Genomic DNA, 23,952 nt, shown 5'->3' on the forward strand with positions numbered 1-23,952 from the left:
TCAGTTCAGCCTTAAGTGGATTTGCTAAATTATTAAAATTCACAGCTTCTGCACTCTCAAGCATCGAGAACCATCCCTGTGAATTACATTGATAAAGTTGAGAAAACTCTGTTTTTCTTTTAATGAGGAGAAGACAATATGGAGGAAGTAAAATTAGCAAATTTTAGAGCTGAGTCAGATTTGGCCCAGAAGAATTATTCACAGAAAAAAGGATATTGAGGGAAATGGGGAAAATCTGGTAGAGGATAGGGACTAATTTTTATTTTATTTATTTTATTTTATTTTTAAATTTTAATTTAATTTTTTTAGAGAGACAGAGAGGAAGACAGAGAATCTCAAGCAGGCTCCAAACTCAGCACAGAACCTGATATGGGGCTCAATCTCACGATCCCAAGGTCATGACCTGAGCCAAAATCAAGAGTCAGACACTTAAGACTGAGCCACCCAAGCACCTTGGGGCTAATTTTTAAAACAAAGCCAAAACAAAACACGGTTCCCATTGAAAAAAAAGGATGAAAGAAATGAAAACTCTCCTTGTTAAATACGAAACATAACAGCACGAATAGAGCAATTTTTCTAGCATGGCAGGTTCTCCAGTCCTTCTAGCTATTACTCAGGGGCAAAGTAGCTAGAGACACCGACGGAGTGCAGTCCTCCAGAGCAGTGGCTCACGAGCGAGCGCAAGAGCACAGGAGAATCACCTCAGGAGCCTTTTAACAAATGATGCCTGGACCCACCCACTGAGCTTCTGATTTAGTCGGTTTAAAGAGGGCCCCAACAATCACATTTCTGAAAAATCGCACCCCAAGCGATACTGGGTGACTGGGGTTGAGAAGCACTGCTTTAGAGAAAGGGTATGGTTAGGAGAACTCTGATACAGAAAGGACAAGATCTGGAATTGAAAGTCTTGGATTTCAGTCCAGATTCTGGGTGGGTCATTAATTTCTCTTTCTCTCCATCTCTATATTCTCAAAGACAAGATGAGACCCAACAAGGCTGTTGGAAAGACAGAAAAAGAAAAATGTGAAAGGCTGTGAAACATTGCATGGTCATTAAGCAGTATGCAAATATTTACTTAATGCCACCACTAGGATCATCAATCTTTTAGGTCTGGACTGATAATTTGTGCAGAATCCCACACAGAAAAATGATTAATATGAGCCAAATGAAAACTTACATTTTCATGTTAACAAATCCAAAGTGGAATAAAAGAAATCATTAAGAAGCAGATGGTGATTCCCCTTTAATGAGACATGATCCTAGAGAGATAGACTGCTAACCTTAGGAGCAAAGGCCCTTCATTAACGCTCATTATAGTTAATTGCTATGTTCACAAACTAATCAACATGAGAGGACGATCAATCTCAATCTCCTTGCTATAGCAGCCTGGAAATTCAGGGCCAGAAGTAATTTAGCACCCCAGATTTTCATCATCTGACAAAATCTGTCCTTTCATTTCAGAGCTCTTTTGCAAGGTCTCCAGGCCTTATATTAACTTCTGCTAAAGCTACTCTATTCCTTCAAGGGAGATGTCTCCAACACCCTATTTATTGCTTTAAAAAATTTCATAATAAAACATGAATTAGACTGTTCTGATAATTATTTTAAGGTCAAAAAAATGTCTGGACCAAACTTATTTAAAACTTAGTCTGGTAAAAAGAAAAGAGTGTTTCCTAATGCAAACACTGTGCTTCCAGCATAGGGACTAAAAATCCATCTAAACATCTGCCATCGATTTTCTTTCTTTTTAATTTTTAATTTCTTATTTTTATTTTTTAATGTTTCTTTGCCTTTGAGACAGAGAGAGATAGAGCACGAGCAGGGGAGGGGGAGAGAGCAAGGGAGACACAGAATCCGAAGCGGGCTCCAGGCTCCAAGCTGTCAGCACAGAGCCTGACGCGGGGCTCGAACTCACAAGTCGTGAGATCATGACCTGAGCCACAGTCGGCTGCCCAACCCGAGCCACCCAGGCACCTCTAAACACCTGCCATCAATTTTCTGAAATTATAATTTCCAACAGATATGAGCTGGGTACTAAGCACTGTAAAAGTTGTCTCTGGGAGAGAACATTGTCCTCTGTCACTTTCCGTTAGTGATGAGTCTTCCCTCATAACTGAGGAAACAACTGCTGTGTAGGGACAGGAACATTTTTAGTGCCAGGTCAGGTTCCTTGGTCATGGCCACATGGTAATCACTGTCCACTGGAAAGGGTATTGGCTGGAAATGAGAAGATCTGGCATTGTGGGGTGTGTGTATATGTAGGTGATCTTTAAGAGGTATGCCTTTTAGCTGATTTCTGCTTCAGTTTGTCCACCCCATACCCTGGCAAAACCCCAGAGGCTGATTCAGTTCTGCCATCTGCTCCTTCCTGCACCAGGTGCAGCTGGTGTGGAAAGGTATCAGAGAGCAGTGTTGACTACTGCACCACTACAAACTCATGGTCTCCAATCGCAATGCTGCTCAGAAAATGCTCCATCATCTCTCCCTGAGTTCTCTAATAATCTTACTATCAGTCTTTCAGCTTCTTTGCTTGCTCCTTCCCAAACTGTTTTCCACAAAGTGGCCAGAGTCCTTTATTTAAACCTGCACACAACCATGTCATTTGACTGCTCACAGCCCTTTAAAGAGCTTCCCATTCCACCAAACTCGTTCCATGCACATGGGGGCCCTCATCTCCCTTTCAAACCTCACCTCAGGCCACTCTCCTCCTTGCTAGTATGCTCTAACCACAACAGTCCCCTTTTGGTGCCTCACATGCTAGACCTTTGTGTTTTCTGTTACGGACTGGATGTGTGCCTCCCAAAATTTCTACATTGAAGCCTTAACCCCCATTATGGCCGTATTAGGAGGTGGGGCCTCTAAGCAAATAATTAAGGTTAAATGAGGCTATAAGGGCGGGGCCTTGAACTGACAGGATTAGTGTTCTTATAAGAAGATGCATCAGAGAGCTGGTGTACATGTGTGCTCTTGTGCTCCTGCTCTCTGGTTTTCTCTCTTACCTTGCCAACAACCAAGGAAAGGCCATGTGAGGATATAGCCAGAAGGTGGCTGTCTGAAGGACAGGAAGAGAGCCCTCACTAGAAATTTAATTTGTTGCACTTTGATCATGGACTTCTAACCTCCAGAACTGTGAGAAAATAAATTTCTATTGGTGAAGCCACCCAGTCTGTGGTGTTTTGTTGTAGCAGCCCAAGCAGACTAATAAGATACTGCCTTAGAGTTTTTAACATATTCTAGTTCCTTCTTTCTGGAGCCCCCCCCTCTTCCGTCTTCCTCATTTTCTTCCTCTTTCTGCTTCCTTACTTCCCATTCTAATATGCCCTCCAATCAAATAAAACAGCTCTCCCAAAAGTCATTAATTATTACCATTTTACCAAAGCCAATGGATGTTTATCCTCTTAGTTTACTGGACCCTCTCTGTCCCATGTGACACCCCCCGTCCCCCGCCCCCAGTCCCTGAACCCTCTACTCCCTTGGCTTTGATTGCACTACCTTCTCTAACCATTTCCTTCCTGTGCTGTTTATATGTTAGTGTTCCACTTGATTTTGTCTCTGGCCAAAAAAAGACAGTTCTTTTCTGAATACAGAAAATTCCTTGGGCAATCTCATGGTTTTAACTTGAATAGTGTGTTGATAATTCCCAAACCTATCTCAGTCATCTGAAGTAGATCTGAATATCCAAGTGCCTACTACTCACCTCTAATTGGAGAGTCCACAGGTGTCTTGCATTCAAGATATCTATAACTAAAGTCTTTATCTTCCTCTGTAAACCAGTCTCTCTTTTTAATTCCTCAGTCTTAGTTCATGGTGCCACCCTTTGTGTGAACAAGAAACCTAGGGGGTTATTCTGGACTCACCCTTATTCCTCGCCCACTGCTTTTTTTTTTTTTTCTTCAAGTATGAGAGATGAATTACAGTATTTGCTTCATGACACTCTCATTTTGTTGGTACCCGTGCTAGTACCTTCCCACAGTTCCTTCTCTTCCTGTAAACAGAGAGACCCACCTTTCCCTCCTTGAAGTGCTTCTTGAGCTGCTTCTGCATGGCGGTCAGCTTCTTGGACTGTACCCCGCTGTAGGCCAGCAGCATGCCACCAAACTGCCTCTCGGTAATTTTCCCATCCACCGGGTCATGGCGCTCGAACTGGGAGGGAAACAGAAAGAGTGTTCTTGGGATCAAATGCAAAGTCTTTTGACATGGAATGTGGAATGAGCAACTGCGTTGGATGGCAGAAAATAGTTGATGGTTGCCAAGACTGCATTTTTGAACTATAATTTTCACTAAGATTTGAAAAATTAATCAGAAACAGAAGATCTGGGTTCTTATTCCAGCTTTGCACTATTTATGACTTCAGGAAAGTCACCCAACTACTCTGGGCTTCGGTTTCTTCATGGATAAGACGGAGCTGCTGTGATACCTCATGGACCTTACAGAGCAGGAGCGTCCAATGTTAAAACTCCATTCCAATTCATGAGTAATATTATTGGTGATAAGTGCTGTATGGGTGGGTCATCCATGTCCCCGTTACTCAGTGATAACTTGAAAGCTGATTATTCCCTCCCAGTATTTATTATAATCAGTAGGCAATTACAAAGGAGGGGAATCCTCCCCCAGGACTCAAGCTAGAGAAGACCGTCTACCTGTCACAGACTTAGAGGCATAGCAACTAGCTATGGCGCAGATGGGACGAGATTGAAGGAATGTAGCAAACACTGACTCTCAAATGCCCCTGCCCTTTGGGAAATGAGTGCAGTCTCCCAGGAAGTGGTAGGGGACGCCAGCAGAAGCTCACTGAGCCCTTGGACAGGAAGACTAGCACTGAGTGCTGGAGGTGAGGGACAGGTAAGGAGGTGCTCTCAGACATGGCAAAAATGCCAGGAACTATAAGTTAATGACGGATGTCTATGGAAGTCACAGACACAAAACTCCTAAATAACTTTCACGAAACCTGCAATTATGTGCTGCTAGAAATGAATGAGAATGGGAACATGATAAATAAAACTTGGAAGATATGGCCAAAGGTGATCTTCCAATTGCCTGAAATGTCCTCATAAAACTTTAGTTTGCCTCATCAAAAAAGAAGAGAAAATCCTAGTGCAAAAAATTAGAAATGACAAATTGTACGCAACAAAGAATACACATTGAAGATGAATTCATTTTATAATTTTATAAATTAAAAAATAATTTAATAAATTAAGAATTGGAGGATTTTAAGAAAAATACTATCTCCCCCACCCCCACAATTGAGTCAAGAAGTAGAAAATCTGAACAGGCCAAGAAAAAAAAAAAAAAACTCTCTGAAAAAAAGCTAATTATTATACATTTGATCAACTGTACATCCATAAAGTCATATCAGTTCCTCAATCTGTAATATATTCACACCTTTAAGGATTTCAAAGAAAAGCAATGCATTTTCAGGTTTTCCCCAAAATGGTAATCAAATGCTAGGTCGTCAATAGAGCTTAAAAAAATTCATGGTGTGGGATGCCTTTATTAGACATGCTTATTTATCACAAAACTACTGAAAAATCATTAAATATATTTAAATATGCAGATGGAAAGGTTAAGCATAAAGGACTTCTAGCTAATTTCAGTAATATCTGAAAAACTAAGATTTTCATTTAAAAATGGAGACAGAAAAGTTATTTCTGTGCCAGCTGCACTGGTTAGCGATACTTATAAATGCATAAAGAACAACATGGCTAACAATGGGCCCAGAAACCAGAAAGCAAAACAATTTGAAGATGGTAAAAATATCCCCATAGTTTTATTGGAAGACTTTAAGATTCTCATGTGGCAGGGCATAATCCTGTTCTCATAACAGGGGTATAGAAAGACATAAGACACTGCTAAGTAAGGTCACGTCAACAAACATTTCCTGAATGTCTACTAGTTATCTAGCACTGTGTTAGCCATTATGGACTGCAGGACAGAAGAAGATTCAGTTTCTGCCCTCAATATGTGACACAAAATAAGGAAGCATGTAGTCAAGAGTGAATTTCTCTTTCAATTCTCATTTCCTCAGTTAGCTTGGTAAGTTGTTTATACATTCATATCCTCACTAGTGGGACTGTATCAGTGAGCAGGACACAGAAACTACATTTTAGCAACAACAACATTTCCCGAGCACTACTATGGGCCAGGAACTTCACCCATGTATTCCTTCATCTAATCACTTCAAAACACTAGAGCAGATATTATCAGCTCCAGTTTCGGGATAAGAAAACCAAGGCAACAGGAAGTTCCATGTGGCAGAGCTGGGACTCAAACTCAGCTCTGTTAGGATCCAAAGACTTTATCTCAATATCACACCGTTTCATCATTCTAAGCAATGTACGAATCCATCCTATGGGACAGCACTGCATTGTTTTGGATAAACTAATACAACCATGGGGTTTAGTCACATTTAAGTGAGAAGTAAAACTATTTCCAAAGAAATCGACATCATCAGTGTTAAGTGAAGCCCTCTTTTTTAAACTCAACTACTAGGGGTGCCTGGGTGGCTTAGTCAGTTAAGCATCTGGCTTCAGTTCAGGTCATGATCTTACTGCTCGTGGGTTCAAACCTCACGTTGGGCTCTGTGCTGACAGCTCAGAGCCTGGAGCCTGCTTCAGATTCTGTCTCCATCTCTCTGCCCCTCCTCTGCTGGTGCTCTGTTTCTCTCTCTCTCTCTCTCAAATAAAAAATAAAACAAACAAAAAATAAACTCAACTACTCAATCCTTCATTTCTTGTTACCCCATCACTTCTACAGAGCTGATTAATTTTTTGATTAATTTTTTAAAATATCAAAAGTTTTCAGGATTCAATTTAAGTTTGATTTATGGTTCAATTTACTATCCTGAAACAACATGGAAGACTGATAACATTTTTGCAAATTGGAGTACTTTCTACAATGTGTAAATTAGATCCTCAATGAAAGGTGACACTGGGCAGGAGCTGGAGATGCACAGGTGATCGACAGGCTTCAAGAGGTGAGTAAGGGAAACACAGCTGTGGCCCCTGCTCCCCCAGGTAGGCTTTACCAATTTAGATGCTCACTGTACCTCTATCTGTGAGATTTCACAGCGATGGAGAAACTCCACCTATCTGAATTAGAGGAGTCTGAAGCTGTATCCTATGAGACAGACTCAAGGGTGAAATGCTTGCTGTTCACAAGGCTGGCAGCAGTGGCAGCTTGTTCCAGGCAAGCTGTATTCGTCTGCTCTCCACAGGGGCACAAAGCCTCACCTCTGTGATTTTCAAAGACAATAAAGACAATTTCCAGTAGAGGTTTCCAAGGAACAGTTCCAATGCTCAAATTAGACTTTTTATTAATGTTCTTTGGAAAACTCAGACTTGACTTTGGGCAGTAGGTTCTATTATTATATTACTGTTATTATTTTTATGTGGCTGGAACTTGAAAGGAAATAGAAACTGTAAAATTCTGCTCCGGGAAGTATGGCCCACTACAAAGTTACTACCTCCTCTGTAATTTGATTTGGGGCAGCACCTCTCCTTTTAGGTTTTTAGGCTCTTCTAAGGCAACACTGCCTTATTTCTGCGGTCTTAAACACAGCTGGAAGAGGTGGGGGACAGCAGTTTCTCTTTACATACAAAACTGCTAATGGGAACTGGCTTGAACTAATGTGCTATTCATTCGACATTTATTCGCTGAGGACCTCCTATGTTGAGGCTAGGGAACTTCAAGGGCAGTTTCTCAAGGACCTTCACTGGGGCTACGTTTTTAAGAGCTACAGTTAGATATCACATGGCTCTAGGGATGAAGGGTGTATCTTAAGTCTATAAAATCCTGTGGATGTAACTCCTGGAGCACAGCGTGCATGTAATTCCCCAGGTCATGAGACTGTCTTTGGGGAAAGATATAGGTTATTACAAAATTATCACAATGTAGAGAGCTTCCAATTGTGTATTTGGAAGCAATTCAAATGACTAGCTTGCATTTTACTTAGTCAAACATCGATACAGCCTCTTATGTTGCACTTCAATGGTAAGAAATTCCAATCTATTTGCTCCCGCAGCACAGAATGTGTGCGTTCCATCACACCATCCACCATTTGCTTTGTTTTTCTGTCTAGGAAGTCTTCTCTTCTGTAGCCACTGCCACTTTCCCAAAAGGATACAAGCTGTTGGCTCCCTTTTGTTCCCCAGGGGGTTGCAAAGAGGGGCCAAAGGAGAGGAGCCAAAAAACTGTCCACAAGATTTTTCCTGGCCTTCTTTTCATAGTGTGCCTCTTGTTCCCACTGCTGCCCCGTGTTGAGAGAAGGAATAGCTTTTTGGAAGGACAGATGGTCTATATACATCTAGATGAAATGATTTAAGGAATATGGGAAGCCAGAAAGAGAAGAAAACATGTATTATGAACAAAGGCCAAAAAAAAAAAAAAACAATTTTTAAAGATTATAAAAGGAAAAAGAAATCAGTATCTGCAAGTGGATCTTGATTTATTAAAGACTTCCGAGGTTAATATATTCCAACAAATGTAAACTTCAACCTTGTTCTCTTTCACACAATTATCTTTCAGGAGATTTTGTCTATCTCATAGAGTAAATCCTGCCTTTATACAAGTATTTCAGAATGGTAATTTTCTTGATAGGCTTTTTCTAGTTTCTGAGCTGCATAATGCAAGTAATACAGAGTAATCTCAAGCCACTGCGCTGAACACATCTATTTTTTTCAACATGACAGTGTTTGTCTTTTTTTTTTTTTTTTTAAGTCATCTATACCCAACGTGGGGTTCGAACTCTGACCCTGAGTTCAAGAGTCACATGTTCTACTGACTGAGCCAGCCAGGCATCTCTTTTGAGATCTTCACCATACCACTGCTGTTCCCACCAGGAGTCTGAGGACAACTGTCTGTTAGGCCCACGGAAAGGAAGAACAATTACAGGCAATGTTCTCTACTGCAAACCCACATAGTGACCATGACATTCACACTTCATCCTTTGAATGGGAAATCCGTAACTATAGTTGGCAGAGAACATCAGAGAGCCCCAGGTCAAATTGCCTGGAGCCTGAATTTTCTTGATCATTAAAGATAAGATGCATCTTCACTGTCAACACTTATATACTTGTCTTTTGGCTAACTGGCAAGGTGAGGAAGAAGTCCACAATTTGGAATGGAGGCAACATGGTTCAGCATCCTCAGCAAGGGCCAAAACAATCCTTAGAGTCTAGGACCATGAGATTATATATTACCAAACTAAACTGCTGAACTTTTCTACTTCAAAACCAAGGATACTATCCATTAATTTTTTTTTTTTTAAGTTCAGGGTGATCAAATGAAGCAACAGGGTGATCAAATGAAGCAACTTAAATAAAATCAGTAACCAGAAGAAGGTTAACTTTCAGTCTGATAGTCAAAACCAAGAAGATAATAAGACTGATGCATAAACTTATTACAGAATAATAAAAATCAGGGTATACTTGACTGAGAGTGTTGGGGAAAAACATTTTAGATCTGGGACAAGGGGTTTCAAGATAAGTTTTGGCTTTATTTGAGAAAAAGTAATATACTAAAGTGACTAAGACCAAGGGTTTTAGAATCAGCAAGGCCTGGATCCGAATCCCGCCTTGAACCTATACTTGCTGCTGTGACTTTAGGTAAATGGCTTATTCCCTCTAAGGCTTCAAAATCTTCCTACCCAAAAAAATGGAGATAATATTCACAACCTCAAAGTGTTGTAAGTATTAAATGAAATAACATATGTAAAGAAATTAGCAGAGTTTGGTGCATAATTAGCATTCAATAAATGTGGCAATTAATATTTTTATCACCATGATGCCACTTCCCAGGAGGCTAAAAGCCTCAATTGATTATTCTGTTCTTAGTAGGTTTTACTTAAGTTCAATTATTATTTTTCACTATTCTTTTCATAATTGCTTTTGGTCAGTCTTTGATTGCAGAATAATACTTTCACATTTGGAAAGCAGAAAAAGTAAATGCAACAAATTTTATTTATTATTCAATACATTAGAATGACTTCCAGATTAGATTGACTGAAGCAGAACACCACTTAACAAATCCTACATTCTGGTCATGTATGACCAGACAAAAAACTTGCGTGAAGGATGTGCTTAATAAGTACGTATTGAGTGAGAACAGATGAAACACCTGAAAACTAATTCATAACGCTGTCCTATTGTTGAGAGGATTTCCTATCTGAGGCCAGGGTTACCTTTCCATGTCTCCCTTAATGATATCTACTTCCATGATAGTGCTTTCCAGAAGAATACTCTTGAGAATGTTATTCATTATGGCTAATCAGTAACATATTTGAGTGATTACTACCTGGCAGATGCTGCCCTGGGAATTTATATAATCCTCACAACATTCTATAACAGGTGTTCCATGGAAACATAGGTAGAGTATTTAAATAACTTGCCTGTACAGTTAATCTGGGGAGAAATTTCTGTCTGGCTTCCATCAGAACAGTTGATTTGCTCTTCACCATGAATCATGTTTCCCTTTTTATCCTGGTTACTGGAAGCTAAGAGTCAAATTTGTGGCCCACCTCTAATGAGAACAGGAAATTTTATCATTCATATGGTTCATAATAACCTTACTCCTGGCTTTCTCTTACCTTCTTCCTTTAACTTTCATTTCTCAGCAAGTTTTAATTAACTTTTGTCTCACTGAATGTATTTATTAAGGCCTTTAAAAATCCCTTCTAGGGGTTGCCTGGTTGATTCAGTCAGTAGAGCATGTGACTCTTGATCTTGGGTCATGAGTTAGAGCCCCACATTGGGTATAGAGATTACTTAAATAAAATCTTTAACAAATCTTTTCTTAAACAAGGCAAGATTTGAAAAATGGTGTTGGATATGTAGGTTGTTTTCAGTTTTGGGTTACAATAAATACCACCATTGGGATAAACTTTTCCTGCACTTATTTTTTCATTATTATTTTTGGATTGATCTCTAAAAATGGAATTATGAAATCAAACTCTATAAGCTTTTTAAAATGTATTATGAAATATTTGATATATACAAAATAATATACATATAGATGTATATAATATGTGTATAATATATATGTGTATAATGTGTATAATGTATAATATGTGTATATAAGATGTGTATAATGTATAATAATAAAACACCATGAACCTCCCACTTAACCTGAGAGAGGAAGAATTAGCACAACAGTTGAAGCTCATCCCCCTCCCCCCTGTAAGAGGTAATTACCATATGGAATTCTTTTTCTATCGCCTTGTTATTTTTTTAGCTTAAAACACATGTTTGTGTCCCTGAGCAATATATTGTTTATTTCTCCTTGTTTTTGAACTTCATTAAATCGTTTCATACTGATTGCATTCTTTCGTAATTTGCTTTTTTCAGTGTTAGATTTCTTTTTTGTCCCAGTGTTGTATTTCTAACATTCATCGATGTTGATACATTTAAGTGTGCTTCTTTTAGTTTTACAGTTATAGATTTCTATTGTTTGAGGGTGCCACTATTACCAGTTTTCCTATAAATGGGTATCTGAGTTATTGTCAGCTTTTTTGCTATTATGAACAAAGCTGTTATGAACATTCTTTTATTAGTGTCTTTGTGAAATGGGAATAAGAGTTCCTAGTCTAGACTATATATCTCGAATTGGAACGGCTGGCTTTTCAAGATAATATCCAATTATTCTTATATTTATTATAAAAATATTTCTATATTTCTATATTATTATATTTTCTCTTATATTATTTTGGTCATATATTTTTGGTCTCCATATGTTATATACAATATGACAAAATATATTTTATATATTATTTATTATATATTTATTCTTATAAAATATCAAAGGAATCACCAATATGTTTATCAGCTATGTATAAGAGCTCCCCACTGCTTCTCATCTTTACCAGCACTTGGTATTGTCAGACTTTTAGTATTTTGCCAACCTAGTGTCTCTAAAAGTGATTGGTATAAACTCTTTTTTTTTTAACATTTATTTATTTTTGAGAGAGAGAGAGAGCATGAATAGGGGAGGGTCAGAGAAAGAGGGAGACACAGAATCTGAAACAGGCTCCAGGCCCTGAGCTGTCAGCACAGAGCCCGACGCGGGGCTTGAACCCACGGACCGGGAGATCATGACTTGAGCTGAAGTGGGACGCTTAACCGACTGAGCCACCCAGGCACCCCTGGTATAAACTCTTTAAAGCTCTTGATTCATATTACCAAGTTAATTTGCAGGAAGATGTATCAATTTACAGTCCCAGTAGTATATGAGAATACCTATTTCTCATACACTTCACAATATCAAGTTTGATAATAAAAAATTCATCACTAGGGGAAAATAACTTATTTTAATTAATATTTTTTTGATTATTAGTGAGGTTGACCATTTTTATAATGTGTACTGGCCATTTCTATTTCTTCCTTTGAATTTTTTGTTTATATTCTTTGCCTATATTTTGTAGAAATGCTCATATTTGTCTCATTAATTTATAAGATTAAAAATATTTGCCCTTTATTAATATAGTTTTAAGTTTGTTTTATGCATAAAAGTTCTTTTATTTTTTAAAGTTTATTTATTTTGGGGGGGGAGAGAGAGGGAGGGAGGGAGGGAGAGGGAGGGAGGGAGGGAGGGGGAGAGAGAGAGAGAGAGAGAGAGAGAGAAAGAAAGAAAGAGAGAGAGAGAATCTCCTGTCAGCACAGATGTCGGCACAGAGCCTGATGCAGGGCTCAAACTCACAACCCATGAGATCATGACCTGAGCCGAAATCAAGAATTTGGAGCTTAACTGAATGAGCCACCTAAGTGCCCCTACAAGTTTTTTGTTTTAATGCACAGAAGTTTTAAATCTTTATTGCAGTGAAATGCATGGATCTTTTCCTTTCTGAATTGTTTTTGCTGGTTTATATCTAGCAAATCTTTCCTTGTAAGATAAGAGGCTAATTAAGTACTGACTTATAGTTTCGTCATTAAAAAAAACAAGAAAATATTAAAACATCTCTCAACACCAACCAAAGTGATTAAATCCTCAGAACAAAAAGGGAGATCATCAGCTAAGTTTGTATTAAAAGTCCTCCAGTATGCTGACTTTGTAACTAGTCTGAATGTTTGGGAATTTAGACTAACTTGGGGTCATTTAAGCCTACTAACCTCCAGTAAATTCAGTCCTTTTTTTTGGTTTTTGTTTGTTTAAATTCCAAAGAAAAGTTCAATTCCAGTTCAATTCCAAAGAAAAGAAGGCATAAAAAGAACTAGTATACTTACTTGAAAAAATTCCTTAGTTTGTTAAAGAATAACTCATACTCTATCATTTAAAACAGCAAACATTTATATAGCATATATTATGTGCCAGATCCTGTTCTAAGTGCTTTCCATACACTAATTCACATGGCATTTTGATTTACACAAAATTTGTGTGGTTATTTTTCCTTCAGAAAGACTCCAATCAATATGAACAAATCTTAGACTTTGGCAAAATTAACTGCTATTTAATATCCCAATCAATCTATGAAGCTAATCTTTCCACATGGAATTATTATATATAGGATTAGTCTCAAGTTATTGTTTCCTTTAGCATAACTCTTTCAGCAAGCAGATCTTATTATATCCAATTTCCGCTTTCAATAACCATTTTATTCTAAATCACAGCAACAGAAGAACAATCTGTCTTGTTAATATATTCCTTTGAGGGTTGAAGCTCAGCGGTATTCAGAGTTCAAGGGCATTCTTTTCATATGAGATCACAAGAGTTTTGGAGACAGAATCTGACTGTTGGAAAAAAATATAAAAGCTCCAATTTTAGGAGATAAGAGCCAAGGACTAATTGTAGTAGGAAAGCAAAATGCTGTTTTCTTTCACTGCATGTCAGTTTTCCTCTGACTGCACCATTTCTGTAGCTAGCTCTCTGGATCTACCGTCAAGGTGAAAATACAACGTTTTCCATACTGTTTGTGCCCTAGTGTTGCTGACAGCATGTCAGCATTCAGAAGAGAGTTAGAGATTTAGCTTGTTGATTACTTGACACTTGATGAACACTACACAAGGCCTGATGTGCTGACTTTACCTAAAGGTGTGGCAAACTGTGGAGGGCAGCCGCCAGTGTGAAAAGCTTTTAAAAAAGATGATAATTAAGATATGCAATGTACTTTGGGCTTGGTGTATTCATAGTTGGTCACTTCTTCATCATAGTAGGAGACTGAATAGAGAAAAATAAGTCTCAGGGTGGCTGGGTGCCACCGGGCGGCTCAGTCGGTTAAGCGTCCGACTTTGGCTCAGGTCATGATCTCACAGTTTGTGGGGTTGAGCTCCATGTCGGGCTCTGTGCTGACAGCTCGGAGCCTGGAGACTGCTTTGGATTCTGTGTCTCCCTGTCTCTCTACCTCTCCCCTGCTTATGCTCTGTCTCTTTCTGTCTCTCAAAAATAAGTAAACATTAAAAAAAAAATTAAAAAAAAAGAAAAAGAAGTCTCAGTAAAATACTAGTAAACCAAAACTAGCAACATATAAAAAGGGTTATACACTATGACCAAGTGGAATTTATGCCAAAAATGAAAGGGTAGTTTAACACCTGAAAATCAATTAATGTAATAAATCGTATCAATAGAATAAAAATAAAAAAGTATAGGATCAAAAAAAGAAAAAAGTAAACAAATTAAAAACCAAATAGCGGCGCCTGGGTGGCGCAGTCGGTTAAGCGTCCGACTTCAGCCAGGTCACGATCTCGTGGTCTGGGAGTTCGAGCCCCGCATCAGGCTCTGGGCTGATGGCTCGGAGCCTGGAGTCTGTTTCCGATTCTGTGTCTCCCTCTCTCTCTGCCCCTCCCCAGTTCATGCTCTGTCTCTCTCTGTCCCAAAAATAAATAAACGTTGAAAAAAAAAAACAAATAAAATATTTTTAATAGCAATCTTGGGGAGACAGGCACAAATATCTTTGTGTTACCATTTTCATATGGGGATCTGGGTAATTTCTCCCCTTATTATATGAGAGAAAACTCTCTAGGTCAGTAGGCAGTAATCACTGGCAACTAATCAGAATATCAAAACTTGCATAACAGAGGCAAGAAGGATATTAATTTTTAGTGGGCCCCAGCATGGTGTAAATTAGCCATCAACTCACTAAAATATGCAACATGTTCCCCAAGCTGTGATCATGTGCCTAATGCTTTTTCACAGCAATAAAATATAAACATAAAAGACTTTCTATAGCAAGGAGAATCCAATCAGTTTCAGACCTTCTGTATTCCAGAGAAGGCTTTTATCAGCTGTGAAAGGACTTGGAATCCCTCATCGCTCCAGAGAAAGACTTGCTTTATGCTGAGCATTTGCGCTTTTCTTTATGTTATTTTCCTTGCCTGGGATGTTGCCCCCTTATCTAAGTACACAAACCCTGTCCTCTCTTGAACTTAACTTAACATCTCTTCAGGGCCCTACTGATTATTCCAAAACACACTCAACTTTCCTGAGTCTTCTGAGCTCCTACAATAGGTAAGGTCTAGATCCCATAGAGAGTATGCTTTGCATTATATGCCCCCCCCCTTTTTTTCAGAGGGGGGATAAGGGCAGAGGGAGAGAGGGAATCTTAAGCAGGTTCCACACTCAGCATGGAGCTGGATGCAGGGCTTGATCCCACAACTGTGAGATCATGACCTGAGCCCAAATCAAGAATTGTTAGATGCTTAACCGACTCAGCCACCCAGGCACCCCATCCTTTATTTTTTAAAAAGCCTATATCTCTCTCATAACATTATTCACTGTTTTTTAATGTTTATTTATTTTTGAGAGACAAAGACAGAGAGTGAGTAGGGAAGGGTCAGAGAGAGAGGGAGACACAGCATCCAAAGCAGGCTCCAGGCTCTGAGCTGTTAGCACAGAGCCTGACACGGGGCTTGAACTCACAAACCATGAGTTCATGACCTGAGCCGAAGTCGGACGCTCAACCGACTGAGCCACCCAGGCACCCCAACATTATTCACTTTTTGAAGGAGTGTATGCCTTGTATATTTTACTGTGTCATACCCAGAACACAGCATGCGCTCAATGAATATTTGGTAGACTGATTAAATCTCTCCCTCATTTATAAGACTCACCTACCAATTCTGTATTTATCATCTAATAGGAGCATAAGACACACTTTCCAGCCTACACTCTTGAATACCTAAGGAGAAGCTGTGCCACTTCTTTAGAATTGGTAATTATCCCCAGGAAAAAAAATCCCAAAGTTGCCCTTAGAGTTTCAAGGACATGACTAGATGTGGGCTCTGTTTTGAAGTTCCATCTGCTTCTTTACCTGAGTCTAGTTATATACAGTTGACCCTTGAACAATATGGGTTTGAACTGTATGGTCCACCTATACCCATAAGTTTTTGATAAATACAGTACAATACTGTAAATATATTTTCTCTTCCTTATGGTTTTTTTTTTTTTTTGAGAGAGAGAGAGAGAGAGAGAGAGAGAGAGAGAAGGGCAGAGGGAAAGGGAGAGAGAGAATCTTAAGCAGGCTTTAGGCTCAAGGCAAAGCCCAATGCAGGGCTCCATCTCATGACCACGAGATCATGACCTGAACTGAAATCAAGAGTCAGATGCTTAACCGACTGTGCCACCCAGTGCCCCTTTTTCTTCTTCTTTTTTTAAGTAGGCTTCATGCCCAATATGGTGCTTGAACTCACAACCCTGACATCAAGAGTCCCACGCTCTACCAACTGAGCCAGCCAGGCACCCCTCTTAATCAGTCTTTTTTATTTTTTTTATTTTTTTTAATGTTTATTTATTTCTGAGACAGAGAGAGACAGAGCATGAGTGGGGGAGGGGCAGAGAGAGAGGGAGACACAGAATCCGAAGCAGACTCCAGGCTCTGAGCTGTCAGCACAGAGCCTGACGCGGGGTTCGAACTCACAAACTGTGAGATCATGACCTGAGCTGAAGCCGGTTGCTCAGCTGACTGAGCCACCCAGGCGCCCCTCTTAATCAGTCTTAACAACGATTTCTTTTCTCTAGCTTACTTTGTTGTAAGAGTATAGTACATAATACATACAACATACAAAATATGGGCTAATTGACTGTTTTTGCTACCAGGAAGGTTTCTGGTTAACAGTAAACTATTAGTAGTTGAGTTTTGGGGGGAATCAAAAGTTATACACAGATTTTAGACTGCATTGGGGGGATGGGTTCAAGGGTCAACCGTATAAAATTTCTTTTTTTCTTTCAGCACTTTTATTTATTTTTGAGAGACAGGGCATGGGCAAGGGAGGGGCACAGAGAGAGGGAGACACAGGATCCGAAGCATGCTCTAAGCTGTCAGCACAGAGCCTGATGTGGGGCTCAAACTCACGAACCATGAGATCATGACCTGAGCTGAAGTTGGACACTTAATTGACTGAGCCACCCAGGTGCCCCTCGACTGTATAAAATTTCTCAATGATACTCAGCTCACATCTAACAAACTAAAAGAAATATTCGAAACAGGAAAATCAACAAGCACATAGGAGGATGCAGACACAACAGGCAATGGCAATGCCAGACTCCATAGGCCAAAACAATTTGTACACTGAGTCTGAAACTATGCCAGAGTGATAAATTAGGTGAGAATGGCAGGTACATTTATTTGTTCAAGTGAAAACCACAAAAACCCATCAGTAAAGTTTTCCTTCTTCTGTCACTTGATATTAGAAAACTACTATATCCTCAGTTTTTGAAAGATTCAAGCTAGGGCACATTTTAAAAAGCATTATAACCACTTTAATCCACTAGGAAAACAAGAGTACTTTTACCAAAACACAGAGACCCACCCATCTGAATCAGAAGGCTATATTATATCACAGTATCTATAGTCAGGTGAAGATATTTGTAGGAGTCTTTTCATTTAATCTGTATTCATTAAACTTCTAGTTTGATAGCCTCTGAGAAATACGTTATGCAGCACTATATACTCTCCGTACTGGAAGGATTATGATATTCCTCCTGCATCATTATCAGAGATCTTAATTATGTGGGGACTATAAACAAAGCCAGTATATTTCAGTGGCAGGAATTTAGGCTATGCAGTCAGATTGATTTGAGTTTGGTGTTTCTTGGTCACTTACCTATTATGACCTCCTGAACAATTTATTTAACCTTTCCAAGTTTGGTTTCTTCATTTCTAAGATGGGTATAATAAGTTACTTTCCTCTTGGGATTATTTTGAGAGTTAAGTTAGATAATGCTTGAGAAATAATCACCCTAATTTATCTTTCCTAAGATGCATTTACTTATTTATTTTTTTTTTGCATTTTAATACCTCTAAACTCAGTATGCTTTTACAATTGCTGTTAGCTAGGCAGCAACTCTAACATTGTTGTCACTGGCTGTGACAGTGACTGTGTGAATACATCAGAGTGTGCAGAATGGGTGGCTGTGGCTCGGAAGAAAATCCCAGGTAACAGTGGAGTATTCCTTTAAGAAATGCCGCATTACTAATGCTCTTGATGGCTCAAGGACAGTAGTGTATGGAAAAACACAGATTTTGAGTCAAAAAGAAATTCAGAACAGTTGGACTTGAATATGATGAAGTTTTAGACCAATTTTTTTTGTTCATAATTCCCTTATTATGTGTGTACAAGAATGACACATAATAAATGTCTAAACTTAAAGGAGCATTTTAATAGGTCTTAACCAAATATTTTTGGTGTAAAGAAAGCATTTTGTCATGGTTTGCTTGACGGCATTTTTTAATCTTTCTTAATGGCACATAAAATAATGGTCCATATTCCCACTGTTTGTGTTTTAGATCCCACAAAATAAGGTAGTACAGCACTTAGCACATACTAAGAGCAGAGTAAATATTAGCTGCTATTCAGAATAGTATTATTAATAACAATAAGTGTTAGCCACAAAATAATTTGGGGGTCACACCTGCTTCTGTTAACTTCAGCTCTGCTTATTTTTACTTTTTTTTCTTTTTAAGTTTATTTTGAGATAGAGAGAAAACATGAGTGGGAGAGGGGCAGTGAGAGAGGGAGAGAGAGAGATCCCAAGCAGGCTCCACAGTGTCAGTGCAAAGCCTGATGTGGAGCTCGACTCCATGAATTGTGAGATCATGACCTGAGCAGAAATCAAGAGTCCGATGCTCAACTGACTCAGCCACCCAGGCACCCCTAAGCCCTGTTTAAAGAGAAACAAAATTTCTGTTCTCTACAGAGACAATACAGGGAAAAAAAATGAGAAAGTAAAGAAAAACAACTTAGTAATTCTCTTAACTCTGCTTTCTACTCATCACATGCACATTTTGCATGTTTATAAGGAGGAAAAGAGGCAGGAGTGGAAACATGCTTAGAACATGGAAAATTAAATGATAAAACTCTTTCTCTATAAAAACTGGACTTATGCAAAAATTTATGGATATAGGAGCCATAAGAATAAATTGTAAGCCCTGTAGTTAGTACATACAGAATACAAACAAATGGACTGAGGGATAATAATGTACAAAATGCTTCCTATTCATTCTCTTGAGTCTCATATTTACCCTTGAAAGAGGTGTAATGGCTATAATCTCCATTTACATAAGAGGAGTCTGAGATTGGAAGGGCAATGGGACAAGGTCAAGACCACAACATAGTCTGGTAGGTTTTAAAATTACTTCACATGGATGTGTATTACTGGCATGGTTACAGCCATGATAAAATTGCATAATATTGTTTCCACAAATTAATGAGCCCAGACTAGAGGCTGATTTTAAGATCACATAAGTATACATATTCCTAATAAATATGAAAAAATAAAACAGGTAATTATAAGTTACACTGCCAGTTTATACTCGGGAGGACATAGCATCGTAAACAGTTATTAGTTGGTGTTTTCTACAAGAACGATGTCACAGAAGCAAGATACGAAAAAATCAGGGTGGCTGAGTTAGAAAGAAGACTGTATTCATGGAATCCATCATGGTGACTCTATGTTCTACAAAAGTATATAGTTTAACTGAGAGAAACAGAGGTCCACTACACGAAAACAATAAAAGTGTTAAGGTTATACCTATTTTTACCCATATGCACTGAGCAAAATATTAAATTGCACATTCTCAATTTTCTACCTTATTCAGAAAACACTAAAAGACCATAATTTGAGGGCATTATCTGTAAAATTAGAAACACATTCTATTCTTTGGTCTCCAGACCTCCTATCTCAGTTTATCTCACTTGAAATGACTTATCCCTTTTTGGTGGGCTTATTCTTATCACTCATTTTATTTCTGACCATTCAGAAAGCCACTGCGTAGGCAATGAGTTCATACTCATTAGGTTCTATGGAACTGGTTAATATATTCCAAGAAACTAAAAATGATGTTGGAAAGTGTCAATTTTTTAGAACAGAAAATGGAGAGCGAGAGAGTGAAATACAATATACAGAAGTTGGAATTCAGGTCAAATTGAGTGACAAGCATAAGACAAATGTAAGGAAGATAGATACCTATTTGAAACTCACAAATAGGTAGCTCACTGAAGCTTTAAACAGAAAGTCAGATGAAACAGTGAATCCAATCACAGGCAAAGCGTTAGGCCAGACTACATCAGTATCATACTCCTTTCGTAAAAGAAAGAAGGAAAGAAAGAAAACAGGTTTCCTCTGGGAGAATTAGAAAATGAAAGAAAGCCATTAAGTTCTTTTATGATGACAATGATGAAAAACAGAAAATGAACTTACTTTCTATTTCTTTTATTTTCTAGGTTAACAATATATTCAGCTGTCCCTGGCTGGTCAATTACATGTTTTAGAGTACCACAGAGAAACTATCAAGTGAGATTACGTGTTAAATCCTCAGCGCTGAAGCTCTTTGTTTTTTGTTTTTTAAGTCACCAAGCTAATTAAGATTGTCTTTCTTAAATGCTAGTTTTTCATCTTGCTTTGTTTTTTTAAAGCAACTTAAGAGACATGGAAGACACTTTTCAATTATGTGGTAGCCTCTTACGTTTTTAAAAAGAGCTAATTAGGAATGTTTCATGCTTAAGCATAAGGTTCTTCAACATGGCAGGGAATCAGAATAATCTAAACAAACGGTGATACCCTATAAGGCACCTGGAGGTCATCTGAAGTTCATTCATTTCCGATATGAGCTCAGTGACCACAGAATCTTCTTCCATTAAGTCTGGGCATGTTTGGGGGTCATTGTTTTGGCTTTTCTGGTTGTATTAAGGCTTCTTTTTGTTGCAAATAATGGAAACCGACTCAAGCTACCTTTAGCAAAAAAGAAATTTAGGAACCCCAAGAGACCAAGGCAGCTCACAGATGGGAAAGGACTGAAAGCCAGGACTAGAAAGCTGGCCCTCATTTCTGTGCAGCTGCTTCAGTTTCTGCTTTAGGTTAGCCCTTCTTCTCTGTGCTTCATGGGTCTACACAGTGGGCAGAGACTATTACCCTGGAGTTCTGGAGAACGTGCTAGGGTTCAACTACCAAAAAAAGAGACCAATTGTCCCTAATCCCAATTTCAAATTTCCTATGGAGAAATTCTGGCTGGTCCAACCTGGGTTAGGCAGCCACTCCTGATCCAATTACCTGGGGCAGGGGGAGCGATGGGTGATACGAGGGGAAACAAGGGGGAAGGCACAAAGTACAAAAATGGCTTCCAGGAGCCCACACCTGTGTTTGAGAAGTAGCGTGGAACAAATCCTGGAGAAGAAGGAATTGCTGAAATTTGAGTAGATACCCCAAGAGGGACCTGATACGCTAACCCATAATGATGCCATCGAGAGAGACAGGAAGGGTCTATGCATGTGTATGTGTGCCTTCATTAGGCTGGTGTTGTCCACATCTGATGAAATATTTACTAATTCCACACTATTTCCTGAGCATCTCGTTTGTGTCAGGTATCATACCAGGCACTAAGGAAATAATTATGAGCCTAATATTCTCTCTCAGAAGTTTTCAAGTAGTGTTTGGGGACAGGTATTTAGTGATCAGGTGACTATTTAATTAAGTGATCTGAAGAAAAAAAAAGTACAGGGTGCTTTGGCAACATCTAATATAAAAATGTGGTTTAATTTGGGTTTGGAAGGTGGTGAAACACAGGACTTCCTTGATTGAGAACTGAGTGGGGTTTAACTGAGCTCTGAGGAATAGGAAAGAGGTAACTAGGGGAAGGAAAGGGGGGAGAGAGTGTCCCAGGCAAATCAACAGTAGTGCAAAAGCCCTTAGGTGGAAGACTGATTGGTACGAGATGGATTTGGAGGAGGCAGCAGCAGAGGCCAAATTATAGAGAGCCTATAGGTATGGGTTTAAGTATTTATTCTAAGAATGATAAGGAAGCCAAGAGCGCCTATAGTAAGACTAGTTAGGAGGCAACTGAAGTAATCCAGGCAAAAGATGACTATAGTTTGGGCTAGAATGGTAGTGGAGACGGACAGAAGTGGTTGGAGGAGATGATGTTACCAAGAGTGATTGGGAATGGGTGTGATGGAGAGATATGTGCCTAATTAGGTTCTTTTCTGCTTCACAAACATTTTTCTTTTTTAAAAGTTTATTTATTTTTGATTGAGAAAAAGAGAGAGAACCCACACATGTACAAGTGGGGGAGGGGAAGGGGCAGAGAGAGAGAGAGAGAGAGAGAGAGAGACAGAGACAGAGACAGAGACTGAGAGAGAGAATCCCAAGCAGGCTCTGCAATATCAGTGCAGAGCCTTACTCGGGGATGACCGAAAGATCATGACCTGAGCCAAAATCAAGAGTCATTTGCCCAACTGACCTAGGCACCCAGGCAACCCCCCCCGCCCCAGCCCCACAGTTTCTGTATGTGACTCTTGCTATGTGCAAAGTCTGTGGTTGCTTGGTTTTCTTACTGCTAACCCTAAGCCTTTACTGAAGTAAAGTCAGATGACTCCTCATTTCTGTCTGGCAGGTCTTTCTCTTGCTGGTGCTAGCAGAATATTTTTATGTTTGATATTATACTCCCTTAAATCTTTAAATTATTTTGAATATCTTTCCTTCTTGGGGTCCTATTAGATTTTTGCAACACCTGATATATCAGTGTGAATGGCCAATGCAAGGTAATAGGTGCAGTGGTGACTATTAAAGAAGCTGCTCTTATAACCTCCTGGAGCTCCCAAAGACAGCAGAGATCCCATACTTTCAAGGGTATTTAACTTGAGAAGCCAGATGTAACACAGAAGACAAAGATACAAATATCAGCTGGTCATTCTCAATTCTATCCCTTTAACAGAGTTCAGATACCTACCTTTTCGCCTCTGACCATCATGTAGCTGGGTGGCAACAATAAGCCCCAAATTATCTAGGGAGGATACATGCTGTCCACGGCTTTGCAATACTGGAGAAGACTGCCATGTACACATGAGGTTAAGATTACCGCACTGTTTTTAGTATGGAGGCAGAGAGGAAGTTAATTGGTATTTTAGATCAGAGTCAACCACTGAATACACTAAAATTATGCCACCACGGTAACATCAGCAAAATTGCACATCGTTCTGTCACATATTTACCAGCAAATACTGGCAGAGAGAGGCAGGTATCTCAAATATTTGAAGCTATCTAGTAACTAGGGCTTGACATGTACTAATTATAGCCTAATGGTATTCATTTATCAAGATCATATAACTTTTCCTCTGCTCTGAGGATCTGCCTTATTGAGCCCTCTGGCAGATGGACGTGTTGACTACTGAAAACCCTGAGTGAGAAGGTGAGTCATTTTGGATGACCTCTATCTAGCAGGTTTATAAGGGCCTGGAAAGCTATGCCCATTATGCCAGTTTGAAATTAATTACGTTTCACTAGGACAGTAGGCTCCCGGGCACAGTTGACAAAGTGTGTTTAAAATCTGATTAGCTTTGGTGTGTTGATGATTGCGTGTTCAAATAAATGGACTTAGTATACTCACTGGATCAACCACCTCCACAATTTATTATTTTTCCTGGGCAGAAATTGAATGTAAAACCACATTAACATCACATTTGAGGTTATACATACTCACCAGTGAGGAAAACCAAAGAGATTGCTCCCCTGGCTATCATAACCCTGTCAGAGCATAAA

General features: G+C 39.1%; 1 protein-coding gene across 9 annotated transcripts in view; it reads right to left on the reverse strand.

The window, feature by feature from the left end:
- Positions 1–23,952, reverse strand: part of MICU1 (mitochondrial calcium uptake 1) — a 254,403-nt gene that overhangs the window by 35,737 nt on the left and 194,714 nt on the right. For all 9 annotated transcript variants that reach the window (XM_043596599.1, XM_043596597.1, XM_043596596.1 and 6 more), the window contains one exon: positions 4,006–4,143. In XM_043596599.1, coding sequence (XP_043452534.1) covers positions 4,006–4,143 — 138 coding nt within the window. The remainder of the gene's footprint in view (positions 1–4,005; positions 4,144–23,952) is intronic.

Source organism: Prionailurus bengalensis, chromosome D2 (genome assembly GCF_016509475.1).
Source record: "Prionailurus bengalensis isolate Pbe53 chromosome D2, Fcat_Pben_1.1_paternal_pri, whole genome shotgun sequence".
Lineage (NCBI taxonomy): Eukaryota > Metazoa > Chordata > Mammalia > Carnivora > Felidae > Prionailurus > Prionailurus bengalensis.